At 44.3% G+C, this 18,764-nt stretch overlaps 1 protein-coding gene across 2 annotated transcripts; it reads right to left on the reverse strand.

Annotated features, from left to right (window-relative positions):
• Positions 1–1,448: 1,448 nt before the first annotated feature.
• On the reverse strand, positions 1,449–18,718 carry PPP1R7 (protein phosphatase 1 regulatory subunit 7). Of its 2 annotated transcripts, XM_061451726.1 has the most exons (11): positions 18,581–18,687; positions 17,765–17,842; positions 17,475–17,597; positions 12,052–12,107; positions 11,180–11,245; positions 10,397–10,527; positions 9,459–9,621; positions 6,213–6,329; positions 5,146–5,250; positions 4,114–4,200; positions 1,449–1,843 (listed from the first exon to the last, which is right to left on the reverse strand). In XM_061451726.1, exons 2-11 carry the CDS (start codon positions 17,805–17,807, stop codon positions 1,667–1,669), a joined length of 1,068 nt encoding a protein of 355 aa, XP_061307710.1. In that variant the 5' UTR covers positions 17,808–17,842; positions 18,581–18,687; the 3' UTR covers positions 1,449–1,666. The 2 variants fall into 2 exon arrangements, with proteins under 2 accessions (XP_061307710.1, XP_061307711.1); XM_061451727.1 differs by lacking the exon at positions 17,765–17,842 and having other exon boundaries at positions 18,581–18,718.
• Positions 18,719–18,764: the final 46 nt, after the last annotated feature.

An 18,764-nucleotide genomic window follows, 5' to 3' on the forward strand; every position in this document is an offset into this window, starting at 1 on the left:
CCATGCCAGCTCTTCTTTGGAAGAGGCTGCTATGCAGAAGTTGAACCAAAACCTCACAGTGCTCTCCTTAGGTTTGAGACAAGATTGAAGCTGACCTTGGCCTGATGCAGGGCACTTGGCTGCCCAGGGTGGCCTTGGCTCCAGCACAGGAGACACAGGGTGGGTCAGACAGAACTAGGGTGACACCCTCCCATCTGCATCTGTCAGAAAATGGTTATTACCCCCGTAGCTTAGGTTTGTCCTATGTCACCAAGCCTATCACCCCCTCTCTTTACGGCCCCTCACCAGTTGCACAGCTAGGCTTGAGTTACATTTGGGGCACCACCATCTGAGTTCATGCCCCATAGCCCGACCCTCCACTCTAAAGAAGGTCATGAAGTGATTGTACCTAATACTGTCCCCCCCACCACCCTCCTTCCGCAGCAGACTGTGGCGTGTGTCCATTTCTTCTCTTTGACGTCTTCCATATTGTACATTTCCATAGCAATGATCCCTTGGCCTTAACTTTGGAATTTGGAGACTATATGCAAACATGTAAAAAGGCTCATGAGTATGGATGACACTGGAATTTTATAAATTCTAAAATAAAAACCTGAAACAGCTCAGAGTGTCATGGGTATTATTTCCATGGTGGGTTTTGATCCAGGGCAGCCCTTGCTCGGCTGGTTTGAAGAGTTCCAGCTTGCACGCGTCAGCCTCTGCTGCCGCGATGCCCTTGCTGAGGTGAGGCTCATGCAGCAGGCAGCTGGGTCAGGGCGTGGAGGTGACAGCAGCAGAAAAGGCAGCAGAGCCCTGCGCCTGCTCAGTCATGGGGGCTGTGGGGAGTCATGAATGAAACTGGGCATCCAGATGGATCTCCACCCAGTGGTGAGCAGGGAGGAGAGGGGCCACCACTGCAGGACTGGGAGGGACAGTCTGATAAATGGCAGCAGCAGCTACACCATCTCCTAGCCCTGTCCTGAGGGAGTGAGCAGCCCTTCTCTCTGCAGCACCCATGGGCTACTCGGAGTGAAAGCTCCCATGGCTGGTCCCTTATTCCAGGGAGCTCCTGCCTCTCCCCACCAGCTTTCTCTCTCTCCCAGTGCTCCAGCCCTCCCCACCGAGAGGCCTGTCCCTCCCCATCTCCAGGTACTCACCAAACAGCCCCTCGACCACCAGCAGCAGTTGGACACCCAGGGTGTCTGCTTCACCAGGACCACCCAACTTCCTCCTTGGTGGAAAGGAGCTTGGTGCCACCAGCACTTCAGCTTCCTGGGGATATGAGGGTCCATGTCCTCACCTAAGCCCCCTGCAGCACACCTGTATCCTGAAGCCCCATATGCTGCGCAGGCTGATGATCTGCTTCCCCACTGTGATGACTCCCACAGAGTCAACCCAAGTCGGTAAGTGGCTCCAGTGTGTTGCAATCTTTCTTGGCCATAAATAATAGACACAATCACAAGGAAGTTTCTTGTGTTAAGATTTAATAATTATTATTATAACAACAACATTTCAAAAACAATGAGTGCATTGTACACAAGATCTGGTATTCAGTGCTTTTGCTGGACCATTTGCTCTGCGAGTGTCAGTGTACTGAAGACCTGGGGAGTGAGTGGTAAGTGGATAAAAAAACCCAGCTGGGACATTGCTGCAAGGAGGGCAGGAGAGAGAGAGGGCAGCAGGAGGCTCAGAATCGAACAAAAGTGGCGTCGATCTGCCGGACAGTGGGGAGGGTCAGCATGATCTTGCGCCGGTACTGGGGGTCCTTCTGCAGGGGGTTTCGCTCCAGATAGACAGTTTCCAAGTTCTTTGCTCCCTTCAGCTCATCCAGGTCGCTCCAGCTCTCGACCAGATTATCATTCATCTGCAGAGCACACACAGGCACCCTCACACACACAAGCACTGCCAAAGTAAGCATGGTGAGCAGGAAACTACCCACAGCACTGCTGGGAAAGCCCTAGCAGGACACTGAGACAGTCTGTAGTGTCCCAGCCCATATGCTGTTCGTGTAAGGGTTGGAAATCTTTGTTAAGTGTTTCTTCTACTGTAATATCTATCATTACTTTCATGACTTCCTAGGAAACATTAAAAAAGGTCCCAAACTGATGTGAGAAGTGACATTTTCCTCTCTCCTCTTCCCCACAAAACCTGCTCCTGTACACCAGAGAAAGCACCGAGCTCTCCTGTTCAGGCTCTTCTCCTCTCAGCCTGGGAGCTGCCTCGGTGGTGGCACTGCAAAGGAACTCCCATGCAAAGGAATGACTGCTTCACCTGCCTGGGCAAGAAAGCCAAGCGTGCAAGGTGGCCATGTGCTGTCCAACCTAGAGACTTCAGCCACCCGTTGCTTTTGAATACAGAGGCAGTCACTACACCACCACCACCTTTAAAAATATTGCCCTGGTACTCCTCAACAACTGTAGTTCCTTGCACTGGGCATCCACAGTAAAGTGGGAAATTTGTGCCCCATTTGAGAAACAGAGAATCACACAATAGTTAGGGTTGGAAAGGACCTTAAGATCATCTAGTTCCACCCCCCCTGCCATGGGCAGGGACACCTCACACTAAACCATCTCACTCAAGGCTCTGTCCTGCCTGGCCTTGAACATAGCAAAGGATGGAGCATTCACAACCTCCCTGGGCAACCCATTCCAGTGCCTCACCACCCTCACAGTAAAGAATTTCCTCCTTATATCCAATCTAAACTTCCCCTCTTTAAGTTTTAACCCATTCTAAACTTCCCCTCTTTAAGTTTTAACCCATTACCCCTTGTCCTATCACTACAGTCCCTAATGAAGAGTCCCTCCCCAGCATGCCTATAGGCCCCCTTCAGATACTGGAAGGCTGCTATGAGGTCTCCACGCAGCCTTCTCTTCTCCAGGCTGAACAGCCCCAACTTCCTCAGCCTGTCTTCATACAGGAGGTGCTGCAGCCCCTTATCCTCCTCGTGGCCCTCCTCTGCACTTGTTCCAACAGTTCCCTGTCCTTTTTATGTCGAGGACAGCAGAACTGCACACAATACTCCAGGTGAGGTCTCACAAGAGCAGAGTAGAGGGGCAGGATCACCTCCTTCAACCTGCTGGTCATGCTCCTTTTGATGCAGCCCAGGATACGGTTGGCTTTCTGGGCTGCGAGTGCACACTGCAGCCAGCTCATGTTCATTTTCTCATCAACCAACACCGCCAAGCCCTTCTCTGCAGGGCTGCTCTGAATCTCTTCTCTGCTTTTCTCTTCGCTACATGGCAAATAAGCAGCTCTATTTTCTCCAGCTGCATCCCACTAGCTAGTTCAGTGAAAGAAAACTGCTGCTTCATGGGAACTGTCAGTGTTCCAGCTGAGGAAGGTTTTGTAGTTAACACCCTGGTCTAAGATCCTGAAGAAAACCTGCTAGATCTTTCCTTTTGCTACAGCTCATCACAACATTACCTGAGCCAGGTCACTGGACCTTCAGATGTCTTAGTCCCTCCACTGGGGATGTGGTGCTGGGAAACTGTCAGAAGATTCCCAGAATCTCTAAGATTTGAAATTCTGCTTCCTTAAGTTGTTACAGGACTTTATGTTTCAGAAGGGGGTGTCTCTGCATATTTCCTGACCTGACCCAAGCCCCCCCCAATGACAAGGGGCTTACCTACTTAGGGTGCCAGAAACAGAAGCAACCCTAAACAGTTATCCACCTCACAGGAATGGATGCAAGAAGATAGTTTTGTTTTCTTCATAATGACATGAACATATGAACTCTGCTCTAAACAGGTACTGTGCTCTACTGCACTGGTGAGACAACATCAACTTGCCCCCATTACACTGTCATGTTCACTTAAGGAATGATGCGATCTGCAAAAATAGGACACAGTAGGGCTGTTTCATAACCCTCACACATGTGAAGGCAGGGGCCATCTCCTAGGTACAGGCAGGCTCCTTAACACTAAGCAAAGCCCTGCAAAGAAGTTTTTAAGATGAACTCTTTTCCCTGAGGAAAGCATCACTTACTCTGTCCATGCAGACTGTCAAGCTGACCACCAGAACAGGAAGAATTTACTCCAAGACACACAAGTACACACCACCCTCCCACTGCTCCCTACCAGAAGGGTTTTTTTCACCATTGTAGACATTTCAGGAACAACTCCAGGCTGTGCTTACCCAGAATTCCTGCAGCTCTGTTAGGTGACTGACATTTTCAATCTTCTTGATTCTGTTGGCTGCGATGTCCAGCATTGTGAGTTTGTTCTAGACAAGCAAACACAAAAACATCAGACTGAGTTTCCTTTCATCTTCTCCGCCTCAGTTTTTCCAGGCCCAGAGCTGGAAACTGTCAGAAGTAGACACTTTATTGCCAGCCTCTTGCACACAGCACAAGAACTCTCACTGCCTAAACATAGCAAGGAACACTGTTTTAATTCAGCTGGGTCACTGACCTCCCAGTCCCTCTGGAAAAAATGAAAGCAATCACTGGCCAAATGGCAACTGCCAGCTGAGGACTCCTAAAAAGTGAACTTTCCTTGCAGTACATTAAGAAGAGAAACACATTAAAAATCAGCTCTTAAGTGTCTTCTTGAGCAGCAGAGTTTAAAAACTTTTGGCAGGAGGAAAATCAAGTTTTAGAAGTTTTATGTTTTCCTGCCTTGCCAGCCAACTAAGTTCCAGACTGTCTCTGCTCTCTCACAATGCCATCTACTGTCAGGCAAGAATGAAAACACTACAGGCTTCTGTGAAATCAATCCTATCCAGACATCTAGAAATATATGTTTACATGAAGCCACAAGCCACGGCTTGTCTCTCTTAGTCCCAGCTCCAGTTGCTGTCACACTGAGACCTTCTCCTTGGGTATCTACAACCTGCTGTCTGAAAGGCTGCAGCAGAGACAGCCAGCTGTGGCCATCAGTCTCTCCACTGCTGAAGATCAGCCAGGCTACTGCATTAATCACACCTTGTGTTTCCCCTCCCCGGGTCATGAAAATACATCTACTCCAGAAACTCTGGAGAAGCTTCACCCATGCAAGATATTTTAACATACATAACAAATACTTGGATCTTTGTGGTCTTCTGAAGAGACTGAGGACCCCAAATACAAATGGGGAAGCTGAGGAACAAAAGCTTCCAGACAAACACAGCCACTAACAGGAGCAGCTTGGGGTAACAGCCCTGTCACACACTTAGCAAGAGCATGCTCACATTGTTCTCTAGTCCCTCGATAACTTCAATGCCGTTGTGGCTGAGGTACAGCTCACGCAGATTCACCAAGCTCTGCAGCCCCTCGATCTTGGTCAGACGGTTATTCTGAAAGCGGAACAGCAGTTTAAGTCAACTCTAAACACACCAAACCCCAGGGGAGTTACTGAAGAAAAAGCATGTATTTCATATATTCATCCATCTGAAGTATAGATGGGCAGGGAAAATAGTCTGCTTGGGTCCACACTGATCTTCCTGAGCTTAGCTTGTTCCATCAAGCCAAGGCATTTACGTTTAGAAGAATCAGACTCTGAACTTCCCATCAAAAGTTGTAGCCTGAAAGTTTTCCATTTAGTGTCTTTGGACAGGCCTAGGCCTTAATAGCATTAATTTTTTAAGTCTTTTCAGTGGAAAGGTCAGAACAGGAGTTACAACACTTCAATCCCAATACACTCCACAGAAGATAATTCTTTACATCTTATAGAATAACGATGCGTACAGGTACTACAACATGTAGTGAGCATGCCTGTCCCACCAACAGCTGTAAGAGGTACCAGAATACACTACCACTGTCATATGGACGAGAAGGTGACTCAATGAAACAAATTTGTTGAGTGTCTTTTATTCCACCTTTTAAAAAGAAAGAAACTTTCCATCAGCTCGTTAAGGACAGATTTCATTTAGCACAGGCTTGTTCACGTTTATTCCCTCTTCAGGAAAGGTTAGTGACACTGAGCCCTTATAACAACTTCCTGGGCGTAACTCATTTGATGTTACTGTAATGTACTGGGAAACTGTATTTCACGAAGGAAATAAGGGATAACATAAATTTCCTGTCTTTCTTGCATAAAAATCAAGTATTTGTTTTATCATTTTATCAGTACCTGTCAATCTCATTTAGTATGTAAGAATGAGAAAAGTCAGCACAAAAAATATCACACTTTGTTCCGGTACAGGAGTTTGACTCAAACACTGAAGACCTATTGATTCAGAAGAGCTTATCATAAATTACAAGACTGTTCATATAACCAAGGCTGTTCAAACATAACAGTACAAAGTAGAACTAATACCTGTATACTGAGCACAGTTAAGTTTGTCAGTGCATCCAAGTTCTGGAGCTTGGTGATTTTATTCTTTCCAAGGAACAGACTGTCAAGATTAGCCAAGGCGTCGATGTTTTCAATTACCTGCAAAATGACCAAAGGACACAGTGTTATTGCTGCGATGCAGAACTCCAACCTGTAGATGTGGTTGGCATTTTCTAGCCTTAATCCACGGAGCTGCACTCCTGAGAAACACAAACTTGTCAATTCCACAATACAAAGCATGCACAAGGTAGGGCCTCCCTTGTGACCCAAGAGTATGTGCAGGACTATGCAGCGACAGTGAACCTCAGCCCATGTGACAGCTGGCTTGTGGCACTGCTATTCAACACAGCAAGGGCTGTGTCACTGCCCCAGCTGTTGCCTCTGCTGCCCAGGCAGCAAGAGCAGAGAATGGAAAGGCTCAGGGAGCACTGAAAATGACATTGCCTGTACCACAAGGTGCGTTCTGGGCAGGAGACGCTCCTTTGTGAAGCAAGAAAAATCTCTCACTAGTGAATGAAAAGAGAATCTGGGAGGAGAAAACACAATTTGCAAACGCCCATCAGTGACCACACAACACACAGACAAGCTCTTCAGCTTATCTGCACAACAGCTGTCATGACCAGGGTTAACTGTCTCAGGCGTGTATGTGTTCGTATATTTAATTACTGACTATATATTCTTGCTACTGGCGAACATACACAGACCAATTAAAGTGATGTATGTGTTTTAAATACACATGCTACTGGCAAAACATATACGCTACACCAGTTTAAGTCCTGAGCTCAGCCTTCAGTGGGAGAAAGTAAGGATCTCTGTGAGGCATTCTTTATTTACAAAGGAAGGAGCACCAGAAAGCATGAAGAGAAGAAAGGGCAAGAAAAGGGGAAAGGGGTGGGCTTAAAAAAAGGCTCCTTGAAACTGAAGAAAACAGAGGATTTGGATGCTTAGTACCTTGTGACATCTCAGCTTTTCCACATCCTTTTTTGTCTGGCAGTTTCAGAGACTAGTAGTGCTGGTAAGACAGGCTACCGAGTTCTACCGCACCTTAGGTTACTGTGTGTTTGTGTGTGCGTGTATTTACCTGCACATGTATAAAGGAAGAGGAAGATGGACACAAACACACACACTATGAATCAAAGATACCCTCTGGAAAGGAAAGCAGCTTTTCAACCTCTACCCTGCAACTGCCACCAGATTCAACATGTTTATCAGCTCAGATTTGGATTCACCCTCCTTCTAGCCTGCGGACTTACCCCTGTTTTGACTTTGCAAGAAAATGATAGATTTGCTGCTCATTGGTAGCTCCCCCAGCCACGAGGAGGAAATACTTGTGACTCTTGAGGATACTGAGAAGATATAGCCAGGGGAAAAAAACAGTCCTTAAAACTATAAAAAAGCCACAGGTAAGTGAGAGTATGAAACAGATGGACATGAGGGGAAAAAGATCTAAGGAGCAAATAAATAAGTGCTTGACTTATAGTTGCCTCAGTCCAAGTCTGGAAAAAAGCATGGAATGTGTCAGCTCAAGCATGAAGTTCTGCCTCCCCACCATTCATACAAAAGGAACAGAACTGCAAGTGCTTAGTAACTCATGACTGACTCACTCCAAAAGGTTAGAGTGTGCAGCAAAATGACTAAGACAGTACTACTGCGGAAGCTTTAATGCACAGAGGATGAGTATATGAGGCACCTCAGAGCCAAGAATGCTGCCTGAACAGAGTCCATAGGCTCTTACCCTAAAGAGTAAGGATATGCCCACCTGTAAAGCACAAAGCAAGGCCACCCTCCCAATAGGAAGCTATAAAAAGAGTTCGAGGCACCCCAATTAACAGGAGATGTATTTCTTCATGCCTGGCCTAGACACAGGCTACCCACTCCAATAAAGCCATTAGTAGCATAGAGCATAGCTGTCTGAAGAATAGAATTAGCAGATAAACAGAAGAACACTGCTAAAAATGAAGTAATTTAAGAAGCTCACCAATTCCACAATACAAGCATATGTATGTTACCCAAATAGTGATAACTCTGGGGCTCTGAGCTGTTTTGTTAATATGCTCAAGCTCAGTGCTGAGAAAACACACATAAAATAAATGTAATCTAATTGTTTAAAAGATATTCTTTGGCTTGACAATATTAGTGGCAACGTACCACCTAAGTATCAATTCAGAAATCTAGCTGATTTGTTTCTTTTTGCAGAAGGTAGTGATGCTTAGATATGGAAGACAGCACACTCTTGCTTAACCCAGCTTTTGATGTGTAAGGATCAATGTGCTTAGCCTATAGCTGAATAAAGGAAAGTGCCTCTCTCTAAATCATGTTTCCCTTACCTATGTAAATTCCAAGGTTCCTGATCACTCACTTGATCTAGCTGATGCTCTCACACTCTAGATTTATTCCCCTAAGTAATTTAATTTACAAAATAGAATTTGTTTTTGATGGAAAATAATTCAGTCCAATTTACCTTTAGGAGCAAAATAAAAATTTTCCAATTCATAAAAGCAGCACACATTTCTGCCTTAAAAGGCTGTTATAATAGCTGAAATTTCCTTTTCCAGAAAGAGAAGTGTGCTTGCACAAGGCTTGAAATAGAGAGGACAAACAGTTCTTTCCCTAATTTGCGCTTTCAGCCTAACAAGTAATTTTTCAGATACTGTCAATGAGGAGCACCAGCTTATACAATTTTCAGACTGAAATGCACTCATCTGTTAGGAGTATTATCTAAAGCGTACAGAATTGAAAAAGCCTCTAAAAATCAATAGTTTACTTTGCACGTGGCTAGTCTTTTGTGTCTTCTCTTTCACCAGTTCTTTTACAAACTGGGCAAAACGCAGGGAAGCACACCTTAAGGAAGGACAGACTACTCAGAACTGCTTCTGCTTAAGTGGAATAGATTTTAAATCACCTACACTGAAAAAGTCACAAACTTTACGATACAGAAGTACTCTGTAGCAGGAGGAAAACATCACCTGCAAAAGGCAACACACATGGGTTGCATGAGTTTGCTAAAGAAAGAAATTAATAAACAGTATTTTAGTAGCCAGGCACTCCATGCGCACATGATTAAAGCACACAGCATGCACAGCAATAAGCAATTACACATAAAATGACTGGAACAATAACAAGAACAAAACTTCAAGTGCAAGTCAATTAAGTGCACTTTCAGAAAAGGTTAACCCCAAGCCAAAGAGCTCAGAACTCTCCCGCTTACATCTCGCAGAGCAAGCCTACCCGAATTCGATTGGATCCCAACTCTAACATCTGCAGCATGTGCAAGTTGCTCAAATTCTCAATTTTGCTGATTTTGTTGTTGACAAGGAAGAGTTTTTTAAGTTGGCTAAATTGATCAAGTCCTTCAATGTGTCGCAGAACGTTAAAGGAGATGTCCAGGATCCTGAGGTAAAACAAAACAAAGGTCACTTCGGTCCATCAGGCGCAGATGACTCTGAAAGACACTTGTGAATTGGTGGAGAACCTCACTATCTGCAGAGATCAGATTTTCCTAGGTCTTGAAACTACAGTCGTGTTACTTATTTTTATTGGAGATAGCAACAAATATAACTTTCAAGATACTTCTATAGTGTGTCAGGGAAAAAAGATAATCTGTCACATGCAGAAAACAGCCCTTGTTTTGCCCAGCCATGAAGTACCACTGTGGGAGGAAGCCAATCTTCGCTACTGAACACCCCCTGGGAAAGATACATGCCTACATGATCTGCCTTCTACAGGACAATATCAAGGCCTCCCCTAAGCATGAAACTGTGAAGAGCACTACTCCTTCCCTAACACCACACCCATCATAAGAAGTCCTAATCTCACCTGAAATCTCCTCAGGAATAAAAACCTGTCACACCAAGCTCTCGCTGCCAAGAGCGAGGGGTGCCTGAGTGCTTCCACACCTGCACAGAAGCTGCAATCACCTATCACTCAAACTGCCTTATGCAGCACATGTTTCATTTCCAGCTGACTGTCCCGGGTGAGCCTCAGGTTAATGAAACTAGTTGACTGCACAGGTTAAATGTTAACAGATAACAGACATTACCCTTTACAGCACCCAAATGAATCATGAGAAAGGCCTGGGTGATAAATACTGGAATAAGTGCAGCATGAGTAACTCAGTGCTCAGCAAACCACCCTCAAACTAATCCTGGTGATTCCCCTGGACTCACTCAAGTTCCACAAGAGACTCCAAGTTCTCAATCTTCCGAATTTGATTGTCATAGAGATCCAGTTCTCGCAAGGTCTGCAATTGCTCCAGGTTCTCAATGCGCTTAATCAAATTCTGACGGAGACACAGAGTCTAATAGTTGGGGAAAAGTTTGAAAACAAACAGGAAAATGGATATGAATGGCATTCAGACAATAAAGTGGTTTGGTTTTTTTTCCCCATTAAGTTCTGTTGGGTTTTGGTTTGGGGCTTTTTTGTTGTTGTTGTGTTTTGTTTGGGGCTTTTCCATATGGGTGGTGTTTTTTGGTTGGTGGTTGTTGTTTTTTTTTAAATAGAATCTTTTCTTCTTTCTTTCCAACTCTACAGAAGGAAATCTTTTTACCACACAGATGGTCAGACACTATAACAAGACCTCAGAGAGACTGTGTAATCTCCTTCCTTGGAAATACTCAAGAGCTTGGCTGGAGAAGACCCTAAGCAACATGCTCTAACTGAACTTGCTTTGAGCAGGGCTTTACTAGAGACTTCCAGAGGTCCTTTCTAATCTATGTTATTCTATGTTAAAGTTCCTGTGCATGTACAGCATGTACTCCTTAGGATAAACCCTGATGTGTACAAAACCAACTTGTAAAACCCCAGGATTTTTATTACTTGACAAATGCATAAACACTATCTCCTTCAGTAAAACCTGAAGTGAACTCATCAGGATCTCAACCTATATCTGCCCTCTTATAGGTCATTCTCAAATTCCAAGAGGCATTCTCTTAATTCCTTAAGACTGATACCTTCACTTTCTTGAGCACCTCAAATCCTTCAATCTTCCCAATTCGGAAATGATTCAAGTCGACATCCTGAAAGAAAAATGGAAAGATTCAGCAGTTGTTTCAAAACACTTTTCAAAGACCAACCTGGTACTTTGTTCTAAGGAAAATGATAGACTTACAAAATGTGTAACACATTAAAACTTCCCTTCAAAAAGCTAGTGAAAACTGGGTTTGGCACATGATTTTACCAACCCCAGGGGAAGCAGGTGGCCTAAGCCTGTCAACTGAAAACACAGTATCTGTGAAAAGGCAACAGTCCTTTCCTGAGTCTGAGCACTGCTTTGCCAAAATCAGAAATCTTTTGCAGTAATTTCTGATTTTACCGAGACAGACAAATTCTGCTGTCTAGCATGAGTGAAGTGTTGCATAACATTCTCTTACCCCCTTTGCTAGCGCTGAACTGGAACACACCTCGCTATTTCCAGTTCCAGGCCTCAGACTAACAGGAACCACTGATAGTTCAAGTAACCTGGTCATTTTGTGAATGTTAACTCTGCACTGGCAATCAGTCGATGCACTTCACATCTATGCTGTCCCGTCCCAGAAGTTCCAGTTTTGCAGGTCAGTTAATTAAAGAGAAATAGAGCACTTCACCCCACCCACACTCAAAACCTCTGCATCTAACTGGCTCATGAGGCTGTCAATGCCAAGACACAAAGCTGGTTAAATATCCGTGCCAATTACAAATCATGGGTCTGACAGCAGCTATCAGCTCACTGGTAGCCAGCACCTCCAGAAGAATTAGATCTTTTAACTGGGTTTCAATACTTGCCTTTGCCTAGACCTTTTCTTCCTGCTGTATAAAGCCCATAAGGACAAAAATCTGCCTTTACCTCAGCTTCTGGGTCCAGGCTAATTGTTTCCATGTCCACTGGGGTCTCTGCTTCTTCTGCAGGAGAAGCAAATACATTATGAAGTTCTACCTGACAGCTAAAGGCAAGATAACAATGGCTAACATCTAGAGAGGCAAAGGGAACAAATGCTCCTCAGAAGATGCACAGTTCAGATACTCTGTTGCATTAAAAATATTCTTCACCTATTTGACTTTCATGGTGACAGCTAAACACCAAGCTCTCTTAACAGAAGTTTTGGTTAGATGCAAAAGACATGCCTGTGTAGTTGCTGGATAATGCTGCCTGAAGGCTGGGCAGGATTCCTTTTCTTTACACTTATGGCCATCATCCCTCTGATAGACACCTCTCAGAGTGTCTGTGCTCCTCTGATAACCTAAAACATGGCCAAGGACTCTTAACTATCTAGTGACAGTGCCAGGAAGGAACAAGCATTTCAGCAACCCCACCCTTATCTTTTCTTTCCTGATTACTGTCAGCTTTTGTCAATGTTGTGCACACACCTGCATGGATTTTTTTCAGTGGTGTTCCCACGGATCAATACTGGGTCAGTCTTATTCAAGTTGTTTATCAACAACCTGGATTAAGGGCTAGAGTGTATCCTCGCAAGTCTGCTGATGATACAAAAGCCTGGGTGAGTGGCTGATAGGTACACCTCAAGGCTGTGCTGCCATCTAGCAGGACCCTGATAGGCTGGAGAATTGGGCAGAGAAAAACCTAATGGGGTTCAACAAGGGCAAGAGTAGGGTCCTGCACCTGGGGAGGAAGAACCCCAAGTACCAGTACAGGCTGGGGGCTGACCTACTAGAGAGTGGTTCAGCTGAGAGGGATCGGGGAGTATTGGTAGGTGGTAAGTTGACTATGAGCCAGCAGTGTGCTCTTGTGGCCAGGAGGCACAAGAGTGTCCTGGCGTGCATTGGGAGGAGTGTGGCCAGCAGGTCAAGGGAGGTGATCCTCCCCTTCTACTCAACCCTGGTGAAGCCACATATGGAGTACTGCATCCAGTTCTGGGCTCCTCTGTTGCAGAATGACTCTAAGAGCAGGACCATAGAGTTCTGGAGGACTGTGCAAGCAAGGCAGAGGGTGGCCCCCACAGGTGGCCAGAGACCGGACCTGGGAGGAGAATGTGGAGGAAGCTGTGGGGGCTAACCAATACTGTTATGCCAAGAAGGAGTGGCTGAATACCACTCCTATATATGTGTGAACTGCGTCACAAATAAAGTAGAAGTTGCTTATCACCCATATTGGGTTGGCCTGTCTGCTTCTCCTCGCCGCTTACACTCCTCAGTACAAGAAAAACAAGAAGATACTGGAGAGAGTCCAGTGGAGGGTCACAATGATAATCAGGGGTCTGGAGCATCTTTCTTATGAGGAGAGACTGTGGGAGCTGGGCTTGTTCAGTCTAGAGAAGATGAGACTGAGAGGGGATCTCATGCATACAAATATCTCAACAGAAGGTGCCAGGAGGATGGTGCCAGACTCTTTTCAGTGGTGCCCAGCAAGAGGTTGAGGAGCAATGACCATAAACTAGAACGCAAGAAGTTTTACCTCAACTTGAGGAAGAACTTTATGTTGAGGGTGGCAGAGCACTGGAACAGGCTGCCCAGGTACTTTGTGCAGTCTCCCTCTCTAGAGACATTAAAAACCCTCCTGGATGTGTTTCTGTGTAACCTGCTCTAGGTGGGCCTGCCTTGTCAGACTAGATGATCTCCAGAGGTCCCTTCCAGCCCTAACAATTCTGTGATTCTGTGGATGTCCCTTCTTTTGTTTGACTGAACTCACTAATATGCTAGAAAAACACGATCACGCTGCATTTTTTTTCTTGGAAAATGTGTTTATAGCTCTGGAAGACAACCCAACATTTGCCATGCTTGCACAGCACAAGAAGGAGTGAAGTTTACTGGATAAATTCATGCTGAATAATTCACGCCTGATTCTCATTTGTTGAAGGCAGAGTGCTAGTTGCATCAACTTCCAAAGAAAGTCTAATTTGACTTTGCAAAACAGACATACAATATGCAACCTCTTTCCCCTTCTGTGTTTAGTTTCTGTACCAAAAAACTAAAAAGCTTTAATTAGTCACATCCCAAAGGCTTTGCATTAACTCCTGCACTACCACATGCAAGCTAATTCCATTAAGCCAGAAGTAATCACTGTTCTTATAGTTCAGCATGGTTACAGCATTCTTGTAAATGCCAAATGTCCCTTATACTTCACAAGTATTTACCTACTGATGCTTGGCACCATTAAGTAGTACTGTAAGGATGAACAGTACAAGCATTATAGTTTTTAATACTGCTATCAAACGCCAAGGTTTTGATAGCTCCATGCACCATCATTTACCTTGCTGTATCTGGGCTACTCCTCAGGCATTTCAACAGGGAAGAGCACTAACTGAACTGACTCACAAAGTTACAACTGAAAAGCAATCCTCTGTCCTTCATTTTAATATTCTTTATAGCATAAATTAGTAGGAAGCATAAATGGTATTTTGGGGATGCAAAATGAGCCGGTAGGTTTGGTGACATTTAACTGTGGTATAGAAATGCCACCAAAACTGACATGCATGCATACATACACCTGTCAGCATTTTAGCAGTGGACAATATTTGGATTTTCTTATTTTTCTTCCAGATGAGGAGCTGTGCACTTCAGCAGGGCAGTGGGACACCCTATCCTGCTGCTACCAAGGCTGCATCTATTTGACCTATTTCTAGGGTGCAAAGGCCACCAGCACAAAGTGCTGCAAGCCAAACAAGTACCTAGCTGAACATACAGCCAACAGGAACATGGTCCAAATTTGGAACAACAATTATTTCAGATATCACATAAAACCCAAAACTGTTCTCCTTGTATTAAGCTGTACTAGTAGTTAGTGCTTATGGTGAGCAAATTTCTCCTTTTGAGACTTTAAAGTTACCAAACCAAAGCCAGTCATGCACTCTGTAAATAAAAAAAATAAATACTTCCAAAAAAAAATAACTCTGGTAAAAAAACTTTGGCCTTGTTTGGGTGGCAGAAAAATGACGAGTTTCATCACAGCAGCCACTACAGACCACTTCATACATATGAAGCCTTGGCAATATGCTAAATACCTTGTTCTGGGATCTGTCAAAGGATAGCTCCTCATATTTTTTGCCATATGGCTTTAAGCAACCAGTGTTGGTAGAGCCAGCCTGAGGAAAAAAAGGCACTCGGGTCCAAAGGTGCAAAACCACATCACACAGGATATGTGTATCAAATTCACTGAAATAAAAGCATGTTAAAACTGGAGGCACTCATGTAACAAGGCTAAATCTCAAAGTTTATGTACTGTGTATAAAACACTCTCCCACATAGCAGTCTAAGTGATGGGTGTATAGTGATAACACCGATAAATCAGTATGAGCATGGAAATGTTACATTTTCTCTCAAAGAAGAGAAAAACAGTTCTACCCAATTTACAGTCCTATCAATTGTCAACCAACGTTTTATTTATGAACCAAGCGGACACAGAACACTCTAAACTGACCCTTTTTTATCATCACTTTACCAAGCAGAACTGCAATTTCACTTGCATGCAGCTAGTATACAAACAGTGCTTCAGTTCACACTTTTTAATGCAGCAGGTTTCTCAAGGGGGAATAAAACGTTGCTGTGGCACTGAAGTTACTTCAGTGAATTCCTGTGTAACCCACGCCTGCAGGCTGCACAAGCTTTGGAGATGTAGGAAAAAAAGACAGCATTCAGGAAACCCAGATTCCGCAGTATGGAGCGGTAGTTACTGAGTTACATAAGTTCACAGTACCACAAGCATTTAGAGCAACTAAAAGCCTAACTACACTTCTTAACTGCATATGCATGAAACATATTATAAATAGCCAAGTTATAAGCTTTCTGAGCAGAGGCACTATTCCTCAGAGAATCAGATAAATGATGAAGTTGAAATTTCAGCTGCTGTAGCTCTTTCTATTTCTGACCTGCTGTGAAGAATGTAGAAAACTCTTCAGTTTCCATTCAAACAAGAAACTCAAAAGCTGGCACGGAAGCTAATGCAAATGTTCCAAAATTATCCCTCTGCTTGGTTTCTGCCCTAGAAGTTTTCAGAATCCTAACACGTTGGAAGAAGTAGTAACGATACGGTGTTTATATTAAATAATATCAGTGCAATTCAGCACCAAATCTGAATGCATTTTTTTTTGCCTTCACTGGAATAACAGTGCATCACTTGAAGTATATTCTCCAGCATTGCAATTTCTGGAGGAGCAGCATAAAAATATATAACCCCAAACTCTCAGCTAAATTTTGTCAGCTGAACAAATACTCAGGGTTGTGCATGCAAAGGAAAACTGCGACTGATCTGCATGGTTGTGTTAATCATATAGTACCTGGGACATACAATTTGCGAGGTGAGCTCTGAATACTTCTACAGTCATCACCACAGCATGCTGTAACTAATATATAGGGTTGGGTGTGGGGTTTTTTTTTTGCAATTAACAATGAGTTAGACCTACACAGAACTCATTTAGATTCGTTAAGATTCTAATGGGCAAAGTGAAGATTAGGCGAGAAATGCAGCAGGTGCATAGTCAAAAAGAGACTGAAATTTGCTCCATTATTTCACTTCCATTTCCATACCAATAGTAATCACATGAACATCTCTATAAAAAGGATGCCGTTATATCTCAGATTGTTAGCTAGCACCAGAAGCCCAAGTCATATTGCCATACATCTTCAGAAATGGATCTGCTCTGACAGAGTCTATACAAGCTACTGTAAAGCAAACCTTTCCATCAAACATGCACAGGCTTAAAAGTCTGTCAGCATTTCTACCCAATGCCCTAATCCAAGCAATAAAAACAGCACCAAAAGTCAAGAGGATTCAAAAAAATGCAATTTTGATGCATCTTAGACTTTTTAAATCTAGGAAATAAAAACTGACAGCTTCCCTCAATCTATATAGAAACAGGAGTCTCTGCCTTCCAAAGCAATCTGGCAACTTTTTAGGCAAAAAAACTACATACACTAAAGCAGAATTATGAAAAGCTGCTTATGTTAATTTCTAATAAACATTTACAGCATCTTTACACAGAAAATTACTATGTTTCCACAAAAGCATGAGTAAAGGTGTTTTGCATTTTGATATTGAAGATCTCAAAAAGAAACACAGACGGATAAATAAATAAGAAAACACCAGAGGTCTAATATCAGTGGCTCCATACAAAGAAGGCAGCTTTATTTTAGCAATAACACTACCATTTATTTATTTTTAAAGAAGATCGTCTAAGGCAGGTTCATGTTGTTAACTCACATCAATACAACCATCACATAGCCACAAGAAACACAGAACACTGACACACACACATGCAACGGGACACACTGGTAAGACAACACTTCCTAAGGTGACCGTTTACATTGTCAAGGTACCTGTGGAGTTCTCTCCATTCTGCTCATCTCTCAGGCTCTGCTGACTGAGGTCTGTCACTAAGCGAACTGCTTGCTTCTTCCCTTCCTCGTCTCCTGACTCCTCTGACTCAATCCGCTTATCAACTGTGTGAGATACATAATAGCAAAATTAGGCTATTTTCAGCAGTGGGGTAGGGGGAAGAAGTAGCAAGCAGATACAATAATCAAGATTCACATACACCACTATGCAGTTAGTAGAAGTCCTAAGTTAACTAAATGAAAGGTTTAGTCTTAAATAAAAGGCCTCTTACCCCTTGTTTCTACTTTGATTTTGGATGCACTTTTTCCTCCCATCACATCTTCCTAAAACCAACAATCTGGGAAGAAGACTGGAGGAAAAAGGAAATTTCTTAGATCAATGAAGTGCAATTCCAAAGACTACTGAGATGGAATTAGAACTATTACATTTTAAAAGCTTTTAGGAAAAAAAAAAAAAAATCAGTATCATGTACAATAGTACCAATGACACAAAGAAGTGAAGACAAAAGAATTAAAAAAGATATAAAACCCTGCAGATAAAAGCAACCATCTCCCCTGCATAACCTACAAGCTCCCTTCACCATTTACCCAGCCACAGCTCTAGTGGCTACCCTGGTCCTGAGGACCTGAAGTCCCCTGTTGATCTTCATCCCCCCCCCCCGTTTATTCTCGTTTCATGGGCGACTGAGGAAAAGCAACACCTGGGGATTTCTTCCTGATCATTTTTTACATCAGAGTCCTCTCCACAAACCCACGTCTTCCACCTCTCGCGCGCGGAACCGCCGGGGCGAGGGAAGGCACCACTTCATGACCCAGGTAACACATATACACACACACATATACACACACACACATACACACAGAGAGTGGCTCACGGCTCGGGCAGCCGCCCCGGGTCGGCGGCCAACCAGAGCCCCGTCCCCCCGGGGAAGCCGCTCTCGGGGTGTAAACCCAAGGGCTGCCTGGGAGCGGAGTGCCCCATCCCGCGCAGCTGGCAGCCACCCCGCCGAGCGGCGGTGCCCAAGCAGCGAGCCGTCCCAACCCCCTCAGCTGCCGTGACCGTGCTGGCCCCAGAGGACTCTCCTTACCCTCCATCATCTCCTGCGGTACCTCTCCGCTCCCCGCCGCCATATTGCTTCTCCTCCCACCGCCCCCTTCCGGAAACCGCCTCAAGCGTCGTCACAGCCAATCAGAGCTCGCCGCTGGTGGCTCACAGCAGCCAATCATCTGCAGCTAGCGCGGCCTGGGGGCGGGGCAGTGCAGAGGTTGCGA

The sequence above is a fragment of the Pezoporus flaviventris genome, unplaced genomic scaffold (assembly GCF_033815535.1).
Source record: "Pezoporus flaviventris isolate CSIRO_AGI_PZ_B2104156 unplaced genomic scaffold, CSIRO_AGI_Pfla_v1 ptg000013l, whole genome shotgun sequence".
In the NCBI taxonomy this organism is placed as follows: Eukaryota; Metazoa; Chordata; class Aves; order Psittaciformes; family Psittacidae; genus Pezoporus; species Pezoporus flaviventris.